Source organism: Phoenix dactylifera, chromosome 1, assembly GCF_009389715.1.
Source record: "Phoenix dactylifera cultivar Barhee BC4 chromosome 1, palm_55x_up_171113_PBpolish2nd_filt_p, whole genome shotgun sequence".
Classification (NCBI taxonomy): domain Eukaryota; kingdom Viridiplantae; phylum Streptophyta; class Magnoliopsida; order Arecales; family Arecaceae; genus Phoenix; species Phoenix dactylifera.
The window spans coordinates 19,890,618-19,911,038 of NC_052392.1; the positions used below are offsets into that span (position 1 = coordinate 19,890,618).

The window sequence follows — 20,421 nt, forward strand, 5'->3', positions numbered from 1 at the left end:
AAGCTGTGGTCGAGATAGTCGTGGGCATCAGATCTGAGCCATTGGACAGCATTGAGGTAGGGATTGCCTGACAATTAGAGACACGGGAAGAGAAGGGTTGGTCCGAGATCATGATAGAATTACAGGTGAGAGGGGACAAGATTTTTTTATAAGTACAGGGGGGCTAGTTCAGCCCAGCCAAATCAGATCAGTACTGCCTTAATACAAGGCAGAACCAATTACTTTAGCCCAATTTGGCTCCGTTTGCACCGGTTTGTACCGGTTTCTACACAAAACCAGAAACTATGCCAGTTTGGTATGCCTCAAACCAGGCCCTTCGGGACGGTTCAATGAACCTTGCTAATGATATTCTCTAAATTATAGGGGTATATATGTCCTTGGGATGTTAAACTAGGCTTTGAATGTTAGCTAGTCTAACTCAATTAATCCAAAGAAAAGAACAAGGTAGTTTCTTGAGTTATCGAGCATGGCTTAGGCACATATATATTTGTGTCGATGTCTTAATATTTAGGAGGATGCTTGAAAGTTATGCTTGTTTTTTTGTTGGCCTTATCTTGAGGAGGATACTTCAGAGTTGCATGGGTCTGTAGATGCTTGGAGTTGGGGATTTTGTATCTAATTCCACAGAAGCACTTAGCTTTTGCAAAATATGAGTGCATTCAAATTGAGCAAAATGGGAAAAAAAGAGTAAAAATTGTAAATCCTGAAAATAATTCTTCCAACAACCATTTTAAATTCGTAACAATGATATAATTTCGATTACAAGGCCAGTCTACGAGCTTCTCTTAGTGATCCCATGCAATAATGGTAAAATGAATTTATGATCATCTACATCAACACAACATTGTACTCGAGCTTATCTCCAGCACCTTACTTTGTGGGAATATCTTGTCAAAGACGGACTTTAACATAATAACACTGCATGTCTTGTGGGTCGGATTCGGACAGTTTTCATTAGGTTATTCTCAGATGTATGTGGTGGTAGCAGGATGAGTACGAGGGTCAATGCAAGGCATCCATGGAGAGGAAAAAGAGAGAGTTGCAAGTAGGCAGTCCTTTAGGATGTATTTGAGAAATGTTGTCCCTCCATATTCTGTTTTTGTTGTCGACCTTTCCATGGAAATTTAAAATGAGAAAGAGCTGCTAAGCAACGGATCATATCAAGCAAAGAACAGGAGAGTGTTAATATATGCGAGGATTTAGAGATGAAAGAACTCTGGGCCCTTTTGGATGGAGAACAAGTTGGTTTGTTAGATAACCAATTGATCTAGAGGATTCAACAGCGCTGGTGGGGGTGTAAAGCGAGTAAAGAAATCTTGAACAAAGAAATCTAATATTGATTAACATATTCTCTATTTCTCAGAAAGATGCATGCAAAAGTAGCTAGCAACGTGCCTCTTGAGGATTATGAAGAGGATTAACTGGACTTTGGGCTCACCTGGGCCTGTTGAGGATTGCAGTTCTGTCTAAAGAAATTTTTTCGAGGCATCATGGTAGATTGGATATGAATAATGGTGGTTATTGCCTTGCTTGCAAGTTCCTAAGTAGTGAGTAAGCTCGAAAGTTATGTTGCATAAATTATTGACCCATATCTTTTGGTTGCTATCAAAGATTAAATTGAGGCTCCCGTAGAAAGATTAAATACCATATGCAAAGAATTATGTTGTGGCTCATAGACTGAAAATGTGTGTATATTAAATCTGTCAAGTTGTAGATTACTTTTTGTCTGTCGTATTTTCTTTGGCTCTCACAAATGGCATAAATGTTTAATTTGTATCTCGTCTTTCCTTATATAGTTTGCTTAGTTGGACTTTCCTCAATGAGTGGTCAGATCATGTAAAGGAAATTTTAAACTGTATCTATCTTTTTTTTTCTTTTAATTAACATAAAATATTAACATCACGGGATGGGCAAAAGGGGATGAGTAGAGATTTGCATTGAGTTTCATGATGATAGAAATGCAAATAATGGTAAAATCCATCTTCTTGTGACTATGTATTTCAAAATCTGACAAATATTTGAGTGTAATATAGAAAATAGCAAACCTTCAAACCTTGTGAGTAGTGTTTAATGCTGCTGGTTTAGGCTATTTTTCATCATGTTTACTTTCGATCCGTCAACCTGCATTTGGTCTACCTTGGATTGGGTACAGCCCTAGCAGCATCGAAAAAGAAATTTGAGTTAGGGTTGGACAGGAGCTTCCTGTTATAGTTCTGTTCGACCTTCAACCAAATCCAAACATGAATGTAGGATGACACTATATGTTTGAAACCAGAGACATTTTAATTAGGCTGATTGTTCTAAACCTGACCCAATGTGACTGACATAAACAGCAAGCAAAGCATAAGACCAAGACGAAAGAAATTTCAAATTGGTTCTTTAAGAAAGTATTGCCCTAAATGGAGCAAATCGGAGAAAAGGGATTCATACAGCCAAATCCAACTAGTTTGGGATTATGACTTGATTGAGTTGACTTGTATGATTTTGATTTGGTCAACCCTGGACTGACCCAATTTTGATCTGATTTTGATGCTCTATAGCAAGAACTTACATTGTCTAGATTTAGGGACCTGGATCCTACCCGGTTCTAACCCACTTTTAAAGCCCAGTTAGAATATAAGATTGTCTGAATTTGGAAATCTGGACTCGAAACTGATCCAAAACCCTTATGATATGAATCAAGATTGTTCTAATTCACATCCCTGAACCAAGTTTTGAATTAGGAAACCTTTTGTTGAGATCCAATTTTCATATATGAGTTATACTGTGTGGATCCGTGTCTACAAAATTTTGCCGCCCTAGATCGTAGTCATGGGGAAGAATCAATGAATATGATGGTAGATGCATATTTCCTGATCAAACCTGAAAGAGCATGTTTACGGCTTACTCCTACTACACACGATTGATCTAGTTCTAGTGCACGGCCACACATGGTTAACACATAAAAAAAATGAAAAATAGCATCATCGGCCGTAGATTGTAACGTGGTGAGAGAGTGGAAGCGTGGCCAAAGAAAATGGAGGAGTGACGCATAAGATAGGAAACTCCTAGAAAGCTCACTGGGGCTACGATGACTGATATCCTGCAGCACTGCACACTTCAGGACTTCCCAATGGTGTTTCTCCTAATACTCTTGCTGTCTATATAATAATAAACACTTCTTTGCCTCATCAAATCTATTGTCGCATGGTGCTTAAGTTTGATGTACATTGTAGATTCAATTTCTAGTAGCTTAAATTTTTGGGCCCAAGCAATTTACCAGGGCAAGCTAATTCTATTGTAGCATTTTATCCTGTATATGAGATGCAAAATACGTGAAACATACAATTGCGTTGTTCTTCATGATTAAAAAAAGCCTTAGGCATCAAAAGCTTTTTTTTTGGTTTTACCTTTTCTCACGCATGCTAAACTTATATAGGTTGAGATACCAGCATCTGTCTTTAACTATTACCAAAGTAGGATTATCAGTTTCCAATCTCCCAATTCTTGGCTGCCGATAGCAAGGATTTTTGACATTGCGTGTGGATTCAATGAACTGGACCGGCTTGCAATCCACAGAATCCCTCAAAGGAGGCTGCCATGTTGGCCTATCATTTCCCTGTTTTCATTGCAATGAGAGGGAGGAAGGAAAAAGGAGTCTTCCAATCCTCTTCGGGGCTCCCTTTATCGTTGATTTGTTGGGAATCTTCGACCCATCGCTACACCACAATTAACGAAGGATCGGTGGTTGACGACGAGCCGTGGAGTTGAGATGCTTACTTGAACATATACTTTCATAAGCAATATACCGACCGACCGTGCATGTGGTCTCCAGCCCAATCTTCTTAAAGTCGACTTAAACTTCTAAAAATAGGATTTTCTCACTCTTGCATATTGCAGTAGAAATCCGATTTGAGAAGATCAGCTACAGTGCCTGCATGCAATATGCCTCCTGTTTGATGGCTATTCATCTCCATAATCATCTGATGTAGTGGCCATTGAGGTATGTACAGCTCTCTATAATGCAAAATGTATACCACAGAGGATCTCGACACCGCCCAGTATGGCCTCCTTATAAGTTTCATCGGATCAACAGCCCCTGCTAATTACAAATTGATTTGGAGAGGGGCGCAGAAATTACGCCCAAAGATGGACCCGAAAATTGTGCAGCTACGAAATTGGTTTAGATTTCTATATATATATATAGGATGGCAACTTGCAGTGTCTTGGTTGGGTTGGGCCAATATGAGGCTTGATTTAGCAGGCTTGGATACAATTGTCGGCCCAACCCAAATTCCTACTAGATTCTAATTGAAATCTAAATCTCAACGTACTAAACTAGAGTTTTCGAAATATAGGTTCATTGACGGGTTAAATCGGATTTGGATGGTTACGTTGTTGCTCTGGTTAAAATCCAAGCTCAACGGAAGCACTGGACGTTGGCCTGCAACCCGACGGAAGCCGCCCAAACTGCATTCCTTTTGTCCCATCAACTACTCATTTCAAACATATTCTCCCATTCTTTTTGGGCTAATGCGTAGGGTTATACGTGCATATATTCCAACCAAGTTGAAGCTCCCGAGTTGTTTGTAATGAAGTACTGCAAGCGTTATCATTTCATTTATGGTGGTGAGATCGGAGATCCTCACCGTTTTTCTTGCGGGCAAAAAAATAATTGCTACGAGAGTTGATGATTACTATGATGACAATTGACAAAATTCTCAGAAGGAAAAGAGAATCGAGGTGACAAGTGAGGCTGGTAGAAAGGAGAAGGGCATATGAAGCATGGGGTTCAAGTATACAAGATTGTTGCCTCTTTTCTTGAGAACTACGGAGAAAAGATTGCTGCACAAAGCTGAGGGCTGAAAGATGAGCATTGAAGTGAATGCTGGTAAGGAAGTGATGGTCTTTAATTTTCTACTGACTATGCATCATGTTTTCTTTAATGAAGATTATCGATATCTAAACTAAAGCCGCGGTAAGTTGTTTAAGAAATATAAAGTTGGTTCGTATACGTGAGTCCTTCAATTAGAGTTATGGCAGTAGCTAGTCTAACAAAGTTCAAGAAGGTCGGAAGCATTTCAGAGACAGAAGAATGTGTTCATAACTGATGTAACATAATTAAGGTTGGAGGTTCCTACAAGACGAGCGTCAGACTCATATATCATAGCCCACCAAGATCTTTGATTTCTACGTCCGACACCCTCTTCCTGACACTGAAGTCACCACAACAAGCATATCGCATGGAGGCTTGATCTCCTTGATTTAATAACAGCATGCTGATACGCACGTAATAGCTCATGCTCATGATCTCCGTTTTGTGTTTTATATTATATAGACTGGTATTACATAACTCGTCAAGTGAAATGAGAAGAGCTGATATTTCATGGGCAAATTAGTTAGGCAGAGGGCAACTCATAGATCAATACAGCATTCTAGGTGGCGTTCGACATCATTTCTTTCAAACCAGCCCTAAAACCAGAGAGAAGCAAGTTGAGCAAGAAAGTCACCAGCTGAAGCAGAAATATCAGTAGCGCGAGGGTATTCGCACATTAATTACCAGCACCAGGGGAAAAAAGAGAAATTGGTTCTTTGTAAAGATGATTATTCTGCACTGCTCAGGGAATAAGTCGCATGAGATAATCATCTTCTTTTAAGTTGTCATATTGAGGAAGGTACTTGCATTTACTACAAAGAAGGAAACGGAAGAGGTGCTGCTATCCGAACAAGTAGTCATCTATATGAAGTCCTATTTGAAGGAGATCATAGCATCACGTAACAGTGGCTGTGGCTGTGCTATGTTTCTCAGGATCTTGTAGAGAAATGAAAGCCAAATATATAAGAACTAAAGCAAGGATATACTACAAACGCGCATGTCATCTTATTCTTCTCATACCAGTACTACATGGCACACAACAAGCTAATTATTCAAAGATGAAAGCAAAACAAATGATACTGGGAATTAATTCATGCTACACATGAGTACGGGATTGATGAAATCTAGCAATGAAGTCTGAAGCTTTCTCGTCGACATCTGGCTCACCAACCCATCGTTCCCGGTCCTCGTCGCTGGGACGTATCTTTCTTGTGTACCTTGGCTCCCAATCGACATCGTCGTCCCTGTAGCGCGACCTCCCACACAACTTGAAGAAGAAGCAGAAGAAGGAAGAGGACTTTCTCCCACCCATATCTTTTCTTCCTCCCTTTCCTCTTTGTTGTTAAGAGAGTGAGGAGCTTCTCTTTGTTTGAAGGGAGAGAGCACAGCGCTCCTGAATTTATAGGGAAAGGAACTCCCCGAGCTCATGGGGTGGTGGGAACTTTGCTGGATTCCACACCATTCAAAGCCAAATGAACGGCGCAGATTTTTGATTTGACGCATGGTTTAACGGGTGGTTAACACCATTCGAGGAGCCAAATGGTTTGCCAGCCCCTAAGCTTTTGAACTGGTGCCCGGACAGTATATTTCCAGCGTTATGCCCAATTTCCGGTCTAGCTTTCCTCTTGTGCTTTCTATAGAGGCTTGTGGTACAAGGATTATGTATCGAGGTTAACTGGGGGTGGCAATTGAGTCCATGGGGTTGGATACGGTGGGGCAGATATAGTCAAAAATTTACTCACTCGAACCTCACCCATTTATTCAAACCTGAACTTTTTATTAAACATGTAATTTGACCAGCATAACTAGTATAATAAATGAGTCGAACGAGGATAAATGGATTAAATGGATCTTAGATTGATTAAATTGATTTAAAATGGATTAAGTTGATCTTAAACTTGTTAAAATGGTTGCCATGGATTTTACATGGGTTAAGTAGGTTTTAAATGGATTAAGAGGATTTTAAATAGGTTAAATGGTTGGATTATGATACGGCCCTATTATCAAAAATAGATCAAATGAGTCAGAGATCTAAAACCTAAACTCAGTCCATTTATTAAACAAGTTCAGATGAGTTGATCCATGTATGACTTTGACCCATTAATACAAAACCTAAATCTGTTTAAAGCAAGTCGGCTACGAGTTAAGTTGGCAGGTTGGGTCATAAACTTCCATCTCAAATTAGGTCAATATGGATGAGTGAGCTCGATGACCTTTCAATAATGTGGTAAAAATGATTAATGAGAGCAATGTGTTTGAACCGTTTGCTTGCAACGGCTGTAGCTAGGCTGCTATGCCCTATGGTCCAAGAATCTAGAGTCCTATATCTTTTGTATTGGGAAAAAAAAAAAGAGTCCTACATCTTTGAGACATGCAACCCACAATGTTAGAACCACTCTTTTAGCTTTTGAACACCATAGGAATATTGCAAGAAGCTTTGGTTGTCTAGAATGTGTTTTATGACCCTTCACTTGCCTACAAATTAACTTTGTTAAAATATATAATGTGCTGTTAATACTTGCTGTATTTTAGGTGCAATTATCACCTAATATATTTTGGGGTCACTAAAGTTTGTACAGTTCTGATTAAGATATTACTGTTGTTTCTTATGGACATGCACACATTGGTAATTTACATGGGAAAGGAAAGCTGGTCAAAAGGCCACTTTTAGGTTCTCTTTGAATCTGTGCTTTTGAGCACTAGCTGGTTAACGTTGGGTTTGGGTTGGTGTTCTCCAAAAGCTTCCCCTTTCAGCATATAATGCAAGCTGTCTTCCTTTTAGTTATCTTAAAGCCCTGCTGAGATCCATTAATTGCTTTACGGCACTTAGCGGAGGAAATCACGGCAAAATATCTTCCTTTAGCCTTTTCCTGTTTGTTTACTCATTACTTAAATCTTTTCTTGGTGTAATCACGTTGCTTATTAAATTATATAACTAGAACCTTAATCATTAAGTGTCTTCAAAGGTTTGATGACGCCCTTTTTATTGTGGGCTGTGAGATTCTTTCGAAGTGCAGGCACTTCTCCATTAACATATATCTACTCACCAGTGGAAGAAAGAGCAAATGATGGAATCCCATGTCAAGGAAAAAGGTCAAAAGAAAAATTACTGAGGCTATTTTTTATTTCCTGAGGGAAGTATCCATGCGGTTTCATTGGCCAAGAAAGGTAGTTTAATTTAATTCAACCTCTGCTGCTTTACAACCTCATCTGTCTTTTATTGGAGCTGTTTCGAAAGTACATTACAGCATTTACAGGAAAAAAAAGTACATACAGAGATTTTTTTTTTCTTTTTCCTTTTCTTTTTTTTGTTCATATAGAACTATCATCTTTAGCAATTAAACTACTTAGATATTTTGAAAAAGTATCAAACCAAATCAATATTTTAGTGTCAATAGTTGCTGTCCACTTAAGAGCGTCACAATAGAGCTATCATCTTTAGCAATTAAACTACTTAGATATTTTGAAAAAGTATCAAACCAAATCAATAGTTTAGTTTCAATAGTTGCTGCATGTCCATTCTTAGACGTTAAGGCTTGCCATCACATCTCCTCTTAGCGTACTGTGGACGATCGCATCACCAAAGTGTTGATAGTGGTTTTGACATAACTGCTCTTTCCTGATCTTACAGTGCAGCATACAAGGAAACTCTTCTGTGTCATTTAATGGCCTAGTTGCAGTTCCCCCCGATAATTCTTATACTTCCAATTTCTACGTCTTCCTATCATTCAAAGTATCTCATCTTTCGTCGTAGTTTCGCCAAACTAAAATAATATGCAAATCTTTCTTTTAAAAAAAATGCGAATATCCTACATATCTTGGTGTGTGAATTGAACCAGATGCTCTCATGAGTTCATGAAGCTGATTGAATTCTTTAATTAAGTTGCAAACAATTACTAGTTAGTTCGTCATGAGAAATGTGACCCTTATGATAAAGTTGCACGCCATATTTCATTTTTTAAATCGATGATGGAAGAATTAAGCAAAGAGAAGTTGATGCAAGCATGCAAAGGATAAATTATTTAACCAGGTTAGGCTAAAAGCGGATAGCCGCTACCAACAGAGCCTATAACAATATATTAGGTGATTGATTGAGTGGATTGTTGCCTGCACACACTTGAAATGGGTTTATTTTTCAGAAGCATGATAGGGGGAAGCTCAAGCAAGCAAGGTAAGTTTGGGATTAAACCTATATTAGAACACTAAGGGCCTATTTGGATATTCATATAAGATTGAGCTGAAATCTTGTAGAAGCCGAAACTATTAGCCCATCTAGCTTACACTTTAAGAGCCTATCCAAACTTAACCCAAGTTCTAACCTTTGGGCTGTAGGATGAAGATCTTTTTTTTGTCCCACGAGATTTAGGTTGGATGGTATTTAGTTGATATAGAGTCATATACAGAAATGGGTAGCCTAATTCATAAATCTTATAGAATTTTCAGTCCAATCCTATAAAAATATCCAAAGATGCCCTAAATTACTTCACCAACTCAACCATTGGCACCCTCCTCTTGAAATTGTTCCATTCATCCATAAAATCTTTCAAAATAACTAGGGGTGCAAATCGTTTGGGTTGGGGCGGGTGATGGGTGACCCCGACCCAACCCAATTTCTTGTTGAGTCCTAATTTTGAACCCAAAGCCAACCCAATAGAAAATCGGGTTGAGACGGGTCCACCACTATAATTTTTAACCCAACGGGTCATTCGAGTCAAGTCAGGTCCATGTATAACCCGGATCCAACCCAAAAAAATTCGGGTCCGGTTCGGCTCAACTCATCCATAGATTCAGAACTTGTTTGCACCCCCGCGGGCTGTGACTATGAGCCCAAATAATTTTACAGATTTCGGTCGGATTGGATCATAGGATTGAAAACCGAAAATTATCCAAATCTCAAGTAGCTCATGTCGGGTCGAGTCTAAATTCAGTAAACCCAGACCCAATCCGAAAAATTGAATGAGTTCAATTTTAGGACCTAACCCGGCTCTATGGGTCTTCCAAAAACGGATCAGGTCGGATCACGAGTCAACCGGACCTATTTATAGCTTTAAAAATAATATGAGAATCTACTAATTTACTTCAACAAAGACTTATTAGATATCTTCCAAATAAGAAACCCAAGCTCCCAAACGTGTGACTAGTGGAGGCATTCAAGAATAAAAAATTCTCTATTCCCCATAGTTGATTCTATATGTCAAAACCACAGACGCCTCGTTAGTTAAAACTTGGATGCCACAAGATGTATGAATGATTGAAATTTTAGAAAGACATAATTGAAGATCACTTTGGGTTTATGCAACAGGCACACCATGCATGAGATCACCCAACATGTCCATATTTTAAGGTCAATAGTTGTTAGCACTCAACTCTTCATTATATATGTGTATGTACGTATATAGAGAGATGCTGAAGGGGCAGGAGGGGATTGGACGAAATGAGAGGACGCTTTGCTCCAATTTTTGCACTTGCCATGGTATTACATATATTACAAAGTACATAAGAAACTAATTTCTCAGGACATACACATGCGCGTCAATATTTTTGCGGATCTCATCTGATTCACACGTGAAGCCTTTATGCAATCCAAAGCTCATGGCGCATGCGAGTATCTTCGACCTACAAATCTCTACCTTTATATATACCTATTAAATGGATAAGATAGAGAAAACTTTATCCTCTCCAATAACTACAAAAATTCTATATATTTTTTTATAAAAAAATAAGCAAGCATTACACGTCACTAATTTCTAATAACTTCGTTCTTCTTTCCTAATCCCATCACGAAGAAATATATATTGTCTAAAATTCTACCAAAATAAAAATTTTCTAATATATGTTTTTTAATCGAAAGTTTCACTTATCGAAAACTCTTTTTGACTAGAACCTAGCTTCTATACTCAAAAGATTCATGAATTAAAAATACAAATAATATATATTACTATTTAAATAAAAAATTTTGTATAAAATATTTTTATTTTTGCACATGTGGAATGCTGGTGGGTGTGTACACACCTGGTTTTTTGCGACACAATAAAACTCTAGACTTGCAGAGATAGCAATAGGTTAAGTTGTGTCAAGACCTTGACTGACCCAGATTATTGGATAGAGAAGCCATCTTATTTATTAAACAAATCAAAAATTTCCAGCTAAATTTACAAACAAGCAATCCAACCTTGTTCCTGTAACCTACTTGATAAAGAAATTAAATCAGATAGGGCGTATGATAATAGGTTAGACGGGACTTAAACTTTAGGCTAAACAAGTCAAAATGTAAGTATTTTGACACGATCTAATGTCTAAATGGGTCGAAACGAGTTAAAAAGGTTAGAATTCGGAATCTGTACTTAACCTATTTAACAAATTGAATAAATCAAGTCAATCTTTTTAGGGCCTGGATTCATTTATGTCAAATCCAAGCCCGCTCATCTTGGGTCGGTTGCTAGATCGGGCAGCCGGGTCATGCCATTTCTATTCGTGGCACTTTGCGTTTAATAATTATAAATCTATGGGCGCACGTGAAACAGGGTCAGCCCCGATCTTGTACCAAACTGGGACCTGACCCTATTCTCAAATTAGGGGTCCAGGCTGATAAAATTGAAACAGACCAAGAAAAGATAGCCGGACCATTGCAGGACGGCTATTGCCCGTCGTATTCCGCCGAATGCCCTCTTCGACGGGATCAACCAGAAACCAGTGTTGGTTAGATCATTCTGTGCTGCAACAGGGCCCGGAGGATATTTGATCTTTGATTTCAGAGACTACTTATTTCGATTTTGTGTAGAGTAATTGTTCAAATAAAAAAAAAATAACGGTAGCAATTGATCCTAACAGGATCTGATCCGACCCAAATATTACTTGAAATGAGGACAACACTAACTTAGGCCAAAAAAATAATAATGGATTGTAAGGGCCGTCAGCATGTTTCTGACAATAAAAAAAGAACAAGAAGATGGGAGTCTGATTACAGGCCCAGCATTGCAGGACAGGTCACGTCAGATCCTGGTCTTGGATCATGGTTTGATCCAACCTACTAGCCAGTTCTGACTATGATCATCAAATCTAGGATTCGAGTCCAGCTTGCGAATACAAATCTCTACGCATTAATGACTTGAGTTTGGCTACGCACACTGAACAAACTTAAACCTTGTCGGCTTTGTTACTAAACCAGGACGGATTATCCAGAACTTTAATACATATTTGGGAGTTGGTAAAACATTTGGCGGTTGTACCAATGATTTGGGATTCAATCCCGCCTTCAACAGGGTTTAAGCGATCATCGGTATTTAGAGGAGAGCATTCCTCGTTGTGCAGTGCATCGTCTATGAACCTTTTCTTTAATCAAAAAAGAAAGAAAGAAAGAAAGAAAGAAATCATCGAGATTTAGTTGTATGTAGGATGAACCAGGGCAAGATACATCACCAAAGGTTCACTGTATTAGTACATGGACTAGGAGACTCGATTTTAAGGTAAGGTTTTATTATGCAAAACAAGAAGTTCCCCAACTCATCAAGAAAAAGAAAATTTGTGCAAGACAATGTTCATGACCGTATCTACGAGAGAAACATGTTCCATAAAACAAGAAATCGGGTATCATGATGTAGCTCCTTGTGTTACCTTGGCTTCCCATCTGTTACTAGATGAATTGAAGCCCTTAGCAATGAAAGTCAACTCAATGAACTGTGCGTTTAATTGCCGGACATGTTAAAAGATTGATAAAGGACTGAGGATATCCCCTTTAAAAATAAGATGCTATTGGGAAGACAACGCAGCCAGCTACTCTAAATAATGATCCAAAAGCATGGAGTTATTCATTAGTAAATTGCAGCATCCACAAAACCAAGCTAACACCAACATATACCTAATAGACTTCTACTTATCTACGAACATACAATGGGGAAGGACTGAGGACCGTATCTGCAAGCTCCAAGGCCCCAACTCCACCATTCTTTAACCATCATTCTAGTGAATACTTCCATCTTTAATAAATATACCCACCTTTATTCATTTTTGCTGGGTTCAAGGGAAAGAGCAGCTTTACCACTTAAAACTGGAAGCATATTCATCAAGTTATAGACATCAGAAAAAAAATTTTAATCAGATGCTAGATGGAAGAAGTTCATGTCTTGACAAAAATGTGTAATTTGCATCACATACCCACCATTAATTTAATTAAATCTAGGCTGGGATTAACAACCAATGACAGTAGATGATGCATTTAAGAAAAAAATCACGGGTGGCACTTCCCGTGCCAGTCTAAAAACTGTAAAAAGATGTTGTCATTTGTCTTCTTTTACTTTTCTAAGACCATGATGACCATGTGTAGGTCTGCCTTGGTGTACTTGTTCAACACTGTTACCAGGTATCTTCCCTCTGGCAAGTGCATTTTACTTTTTTCTACTTGATAAAACTCTGAAAATGTATTGTCTTTGTTTTATCTGGGAAAGTATGTGACCTTCCCTCGGTCAGATTTTAGAAAAGGGTACATCCACTAGCCTAAAACCTTCATTTCATTGTTTTGTCAGATTGCTAACAACGGACTGGATGAAACAAACTATGTGTAACACATAAGCACCAGTAAGACGAGCTACAGTTGATCAACTTTAATCCAAATTCCCATCTCAAGTAAAGGATTCAAAATTGCCAGCGAAAGTTACAAACAGATGCAGCACACAGTAAACAGAAAGCAATGGAGCCCAATTCCAGCTAGTAACTTCATCGAGCAAGACTGGAACAAAATATGATAACACTCAAGCTATCTCTCGAGAAAAAAGAATTCAGCAATCAGCAAGAAATGACCCCTTCAGAATGCATCCAAGGCAAGCCACAAAATATTTGGGCCTCTCTTGTAGACCTACAGCAGACTTCTTACTTGAGATGAGTTTGGTCCAGTACCTTATTTCCATTCAGAATGCAAACTTCCTTGTATCAGCAGCTATGGAGATCTGAAAGCTGCACCAGCATACCGCACATTTCCGAGCTCCTCCTCAATGCGCAAAAGCTACACAACAAAAATACAATTGTATTTTACAAGATGGAAATAAAAAAGAATGTGGCATTGGTTACAGTTGTGTTACAGTTTACTGACACAAACAAAGAGGCTCCTCCTACTTGCTTCAGAAACTATAAGTCTGTAATCTTTAAAATGGACTTCAGACAGCCTACTCAATTAAAAGATAGCACAGCAGGTTGGTGGGGCAAGGGGATTGTGGAATTCTTACAACATATGAAGTAAAATAACCTCTTAGAATACATCAGTCTGGATACTTATATATGTCTACATCCATGCTGTGCACCCACATATATTTGCAAGACAGTGAATACCTTCCTACCAATCTACTCTAGTATGGCCAGGTGTTCATTTTAAGTGTAGAAATTCATACAAAATAGACAACCTCCTAGGAGAAAATCACATAAAAGAACAGCAATATCTTTATTACCTGATTATACTTTGCCAACCGCTCACTACGGCAGGGAGCTCCAGTTTTGATCTGTAGGTCAGAAGAGGCAAGCAAAGGTCAAACTGTGTAACCATTGAAACAATCAGCTGCAACAATAAGATATTTTTTTAACAAAGATCTGGAGTATCAGAGATCATGCCTGTCCACTTGCCAGCCCAACAGAGAGATCTGCAATAAAATTATCTTCTGTCTCACCACTACGGTGGCTGACCATTACTCCCCAGCCAGCAGCCCTTGAATCACGTGCAGCTTTCATGGATTCGGTAACAGTGCCAATCTGATTAACCTGTATGGTATATCGAATTTAAGTGCTCAACACCAAGTAATTGATCATATTTAAGAACCAAAAGTTGGCTAGTTATCCCCAGGCTGAGATAGTATAATTATTCAATGCATGAGTAACTAGACTTTAAATACAGACATACCATGAACATCTGAGCAGGCATTTACCTAATATTACAAAAAAAGGGCAGCCTAGTGCGTAAGTCTCCCTGCTATTGTGGGATTTGGGGAGAGTCAAGTATGTGCAGCCTTACCCCCGTGAAGAGAGGTCATTTCCATGTTTCGAACATGGCCTCTAAGTACCGTTGCACCAAGGTTCAACCACATTTATCTAATATTATAAAATAACCACTAATCTTTCTGTTTCAAGAGTGTATTCATTTGTTGTTGTTTCCAAAAACAACAAATCTCTCCTTTACCGAATATCTTATCTACTACAAGTACAATAAAGATGAGCAGCAATGCAAGGCGTCATTTGTTAATGGCAAAGAATAAACTGTTCAACTCACTTCATAGGTATAACAAAATCAAACATAAGTATAAGGAGGGACTGCTCAGTTATAGAAAGTCATTCTGTAAATTTGTTCAAATCCAAAAACTATGTGCAACACAATGTTACATTACTTGGTAGCACAAACCTTCTAGAGAGGTCCTGTACCGACCTATATTTCTAGATACAAACATGTGCAAATTTATGATCAATACACTCTTTTTGAAATTATTAAGAGAAAAAAAGAATGGAACGAAGAAAATTGACCCGGGGGGGGGGGCCGCACAACATATCTATTGTTTCCGAGCAATCAAATTAAACTTAGGTATTACACATATTTCAGCAAAGCCTTGCAATTTTTAACAAATATTAATAAATTCAGGTCAATCCCTGTATAGCTAAAAATATACGCATTTATGTAATCAGAAACTTGATTCGATAGTTATATAATAGATCTAAAATGCTTACTTTTAATAGCAAACCATTGCAAGCCTTCTTCTGAATTGCCTCAGCAATCCTCTTCGGATTGGTAACCAGTAAATCATCCCCCACTAGTTGCATGTCGACTGAAGACTGCAGTGATGCCCAAGAGCTCCAGTCATCTTGGTCAAAGGGATCCTCAATAGATACAATAGGGAAATCTCTGATAAACTCTTTATACAGTTCACCAAGGCTTTGAGCCGTGTGAACATAGGCTCCATCATTTGGCTGCTTCTTAAAATTCAGATCATATCTCCCATCCTTTGTGAAGAACTCTGAAGCTGCTACATCCATTCCTATTTTGATCTGCTCTCAGCAGAAAAAAACTGGTAAGAGGAAAAGTTTGCTATAATATCAACCACCCATCCTAGATGACAAGACATACTATCGTGCTTCTACCTTTCCAGTGTAACCAGCCTTTTCAATAGCATCTATAAGCAGGACCAGACCCTCCCTGTTGTCTTGAACATTGGGTGCAAAGCCACCTTCATCTCCGACATTGCAAGCATCTTGCCCATATTTTGCCTTAATAATGCCCTTCAGAGTATGATAAACTGTCACAAGTATACAAATATATTTACTACTTCGGCTGCTTTTCAGCAGCAACCGCTGAAATTCAATGAAAGAACTAACCAAGCGACAATGAGCAGAGTTGCAAAATAACAAAATATTCGACTAAATTAGTGGGATGATGTGAAAAGCAAATAATAAACACTTGTTGTTTCTTGACACGGATGTTATTGAGTCGATGAAGAATTAAAGTATAACATGGAAGTAAACTTGATTACCTTCACTGCCCATACGGAGAGCCTCGGCAAATGAAGTTGCACCTACTGGCAGAATCATAAACTCTTGCATTGCCAAATTGTTACCCGCATGACTACCACCATTTATCACATTGAAAGCCGGGACAGGCATAACAAGTTCCTTCGTTCCAGCCAGTTCCTGAATGTGCCTATACAAAGGAACTCCCTTGGCCCCTGCGCCAGCCCGGCACACACTCAGAGAAACCCCAAGAATGGCGTTAACACCCAGTTTCGATTTATTTAGAGTTCCATCAATCTCAAGCATGATCCCATCAACATCAGCTTGGTTCCTATAAGGATGCGCAAGAAAAAAAAACTTTAGAAAAGAAATGAAAACAAAAGAAGAAGAGGGGGAAAAAACTCAAGCTGAGAACAATTTTCAAGTTTGTAATCAAGCAAGAATCTTTGGAGCTATTTTATTTTCATGTTCCATCTTCCCTTCTTGGTAACGTAATAATAATAATTCAAGATAGATTATGAATCTAGACTCGCCTGACATCGACGCCGATGAGCCTCGGGGCCAGGACTTCGTTGATGTTCTTCACGGCATTGAGGACTCCTTTGCCGCCATAGACGTTCTTGTCGCCATCCCTGAGCTCGAGCGCCTCGTAGATCCCAGTAGAAGCCCCGCTGGGAACCGCCGAGCGGTAGAGAGCGTCGGTGACGAGATCGACCTCGACCGTGGGGTTCCCCCTACTGTCTATGATCTGCCTCGCCTTCACCGATTTGATGGCGCACTCGTTCACGGCCTTGGCGGCCGGCGAGGGGGCAGCGGCGATGGAGTTTCTGATCTCGAGAGGGCGAGATCTGGAGCGAGAGAGAGACGGGAGGGAGGAGCGAGAGGAGGATAGGAAGGGGGAGGGGGATTGGGGTTTGGAAGAGAGGAAGGGGTTTTGGAGGAGATTGGATGGGGTGAGAGCCATCGGCGAGGGCGGAACGGAGGGAATGAAGAATAGGATTTATGGGATACAAAGAGAGAGAGAGAGAGAGAGAGAGAGAGCTGGGATCGTTTTGTTTTGTAGGAAGAGAGGGAGAAGTAAACCGGGGAGGCGGCGGCTTCGATAGGTCCGTCAACGGGCGATCATAGCAGAGGGGCTGGCGTTTGCTTTGGGCGAAGTACGTTGTATTGTGGTAGTTAGGTGGAAGGATGCTGACGGTACCAGAAAGGAATGGGTAGGTGAAGAAACGAGGGGAGTTTTTGAGGCCCGGTACATCACCTTGGAGGACTCGGTGAAGAAGATGGTTTGAATTTCACAGGAGCCGGAGGTGTTCGGCTATCCATTTTTAGAGGACGCACGGCAACTACCATGGAAGTGTGATATTTTTCCTATCATGCAGCCGAATAAAGTTGTTGATTTCTTTGCTGTTCATTACTTTGAAAAAAAAATTAGAACACATTTTGTATTTATTTCTTCATTTCTACGAAGTATAGACAGTGCTCATATGTAACTAGTGTGAGCTGTCTGTGTACCAAAAAAAAAAAAGAAAAAAAATTGTAACGAGAAGAATGTGGGTCGGGACTCAACCAGGATTGCTCGTCCCCGGCTGTGCTTGACGAGAAGGGCCGTCATCACGTCACGTTGCTCCGAAATTTAAGTCCGTCAGTAGATCCAATGTATTAAGCGAGTATATTGGTTGAACCTGGACCTCCAGCTCATACATCTGCGGTTTAGTTCCTATTTCCATGAGAACGTTCAGCTATGGATTCAAGTGCACGATTTCTCATGGTTTGCGCCACAACAAGCGTAGCTATGATAAGAGACGGGTCCAACCAATCAATAGAACAACCCATCAGACCGTGCAAGACCTCAAACTGAACAAAGTTTGTTTGTATCTGTTTATGTTCACCATGTTTATGTTGCACGCTTTTGTTATTTGTCCCGAGAAGAAAAAAAACTACTAATGTTAATACCAAAGTCTACGAGCGCGAGTCTAGCACTCGTGAAGTCCACAAAGTCCAGCTGCTGCTGCCTACTGATTGTGCTGAAAAAGGAGGAAGGCTTCCATCGAACAAAGTTATTTTGCAGGGAACTTACTTTCTTCGGAGCCTTCTGCACATATGATATTAAGGGGAATCAGCTTTGGGTCATCAAATTACAGCTACAATGCCTGGAGCTGGAAGCATGTAGTGGGCAACTCAACCACTCAATAGACCAATTGAACTTGCCTGCGACTGGATCGAGTCGAACTGACCTATTAGTCAATAGTTCAGATTGGGTCAAATCTCTCTTTTAACGTCTGGCCTAGGTTTAAGTTGTTGAATCAGGATTTCTACACTAAAGATTATCAGATATATTTGGAATTTTAGGTTAATTTCCGTCTGTAATTGCTAGTAAGTGGTAATCTCGCTCTTGGCTCCTGACTATGTTAGACTCATCGGTCTAATCCTTGATATATATCACGTTTCAAGTCGGATTGAGCGCCCAAAACACTGGCTGTTATAGCCCCATGGATGATGCAGAATGCTGGGTGGACAATTTCAAAGATCTAGCCCCAAGTGGTCGCAACAATATCATGATCCTTGCATTTCCAGCTTTCAATTGATTTGTCTGAGTATTTTTTTTTTCATGAGTAGCAAGTGAGGATTACAAACTTTTGAACAAATCGGTGTGACACTTAATTGACTACAATAAATATAAAATAAAAATTCGAAAAATAAAATAGAATGAAAACATACATTTTTTGGATAAAGTTCAACATCTTCTTCTTCATAAGGCAACTTCGCGTCCATAGCTCTATTAATGGGCGCTTGCTCATCCAAGGGCAAGTCAGATCCAACCCTTGTAACTAGTTCAACCAGCGAGAAAAAAAGCTGGTACGTTCACATGTCCCAGTCGCTTACACTCCTCGCAAGCCTTAAAAGCCATTGCCCTCACGATACCATGAAAAGTGTGAGGATCTGTGCGGACATATATTTAGTCCCATATCGATTATTCACTGGATAGATCTTCAGTACTTATACAGGATCAAGGAACCCAAATAATACCTTTCGGCTAGCTATTTTAGATTAGATTCTGAGTTGTTACAAATGGCATCCAAGCGGACACTGCAGCACGGAACCATTGAGACTGACCACAGATCTATCGTGGCGCATGTGCTTATATTTATATAAATTTAAACTCTTAGTCCGACGAGGACGTCAATGCTTAAACGAAGAGAGTATGTTAAGACCCCATTTTAGATGAGGTCTTGGTTTGTTACAAAAAGCATGAGGCCCAGATTCAACAACCATTTTGAATGATGCAGTTGTGTAAACATAAAAAGGAAAAAACAAATATAGTAAAGATATAAAATATTTCAATTTCATGATTTAAGATTTTTTTTTTTGATAATTTTATTGCATACCAAATATTCTACATTACAAAGTTATGCTTAATAAGTACTAAAAATATGAAATATCAAGAAATCTCAATACAACTGGACCAACAGCAAGATATTGTTCAGAGTATATTCAAAAATTTCAAATAAGTCTAATTTGAAAATCCAATCATAAATAAAGTAGAATCAGACTTCTTGCAATCAATTTCCAGAACCAAGAATAACAAAACTGTTGTTTGGTAGCAGGACTATAATAGTGAGTGACATTGGTTGAAAATCTGTGGCATTGTAGATATATAATGCCTAAACTAAAATGCAAAACCAAAAATTTGACCAAATCAATCACAGAACAAAAAAAGTCTCAACCAAGTATCTGGTTTTTATAGGATGTACTTATTGGTTTACATAGGAAACTGGCCTAACTATTGAATCATTCTTTTCATAAAAATAAAAACTCTAAAATTCTAAATCCAAAATATAGAACAATAAAATTGTTCTACAATTTAGAAATATTTAACATTTCTATAAAATATTTCAGAATATGAAATTCACGCCATACCCATCACTAGAACTTAAAATGAGATAAAAATGTCTCATCATCGAGATTCAATTGAAATCAATGAATCATACGGAACAAAAATGTAAAAAGTGAAATAGGAATTTTGTCACTAATATATAGGATGGAGATTTTTCTTCTTTTTTTTTTGAGATTAAAAGGATCGATATGGATTT

The 20,421-nt window shown here is 38.9% G+C and overlaps 1 protein-coding gene across 1 annotated transcript; it reads right to left on the reverse strand.

Moving 5' to 3' along the window:
* Nucleotides 1-13,420: 13,420 nt before the first annotated feature.
* Nucleotides 13,421-17,680, reverse strand: LOC103701678 (enolase 1, chloroplastic). The gene is made up of 7 exons (XM_008783835.4): nt 16,864-17,680; nt 16,354-16,661; nt 15,965-16,119; nt 15,554-15,871; nt 14,453-14,599; nt 14,293-14,343; nt 13,421-13,853 (listed from the first exon to the last, which is right to left on the reverse strand). The coding sequence occupies exons 1-7, from the start codon at nt 17,292-17,294 to the stop codon at nt 13,788-13,790; spliced, it is 1,476 nt and encodes a 491-aa protein (XP_008782057.1). The 5' UTR covers nt 17,295-17,680; the 3' UTR covers nt 13,421-13,787.
* Between the last annotated feature and the right edge of the window lie 2,741 nt (nt 17,681-20,421).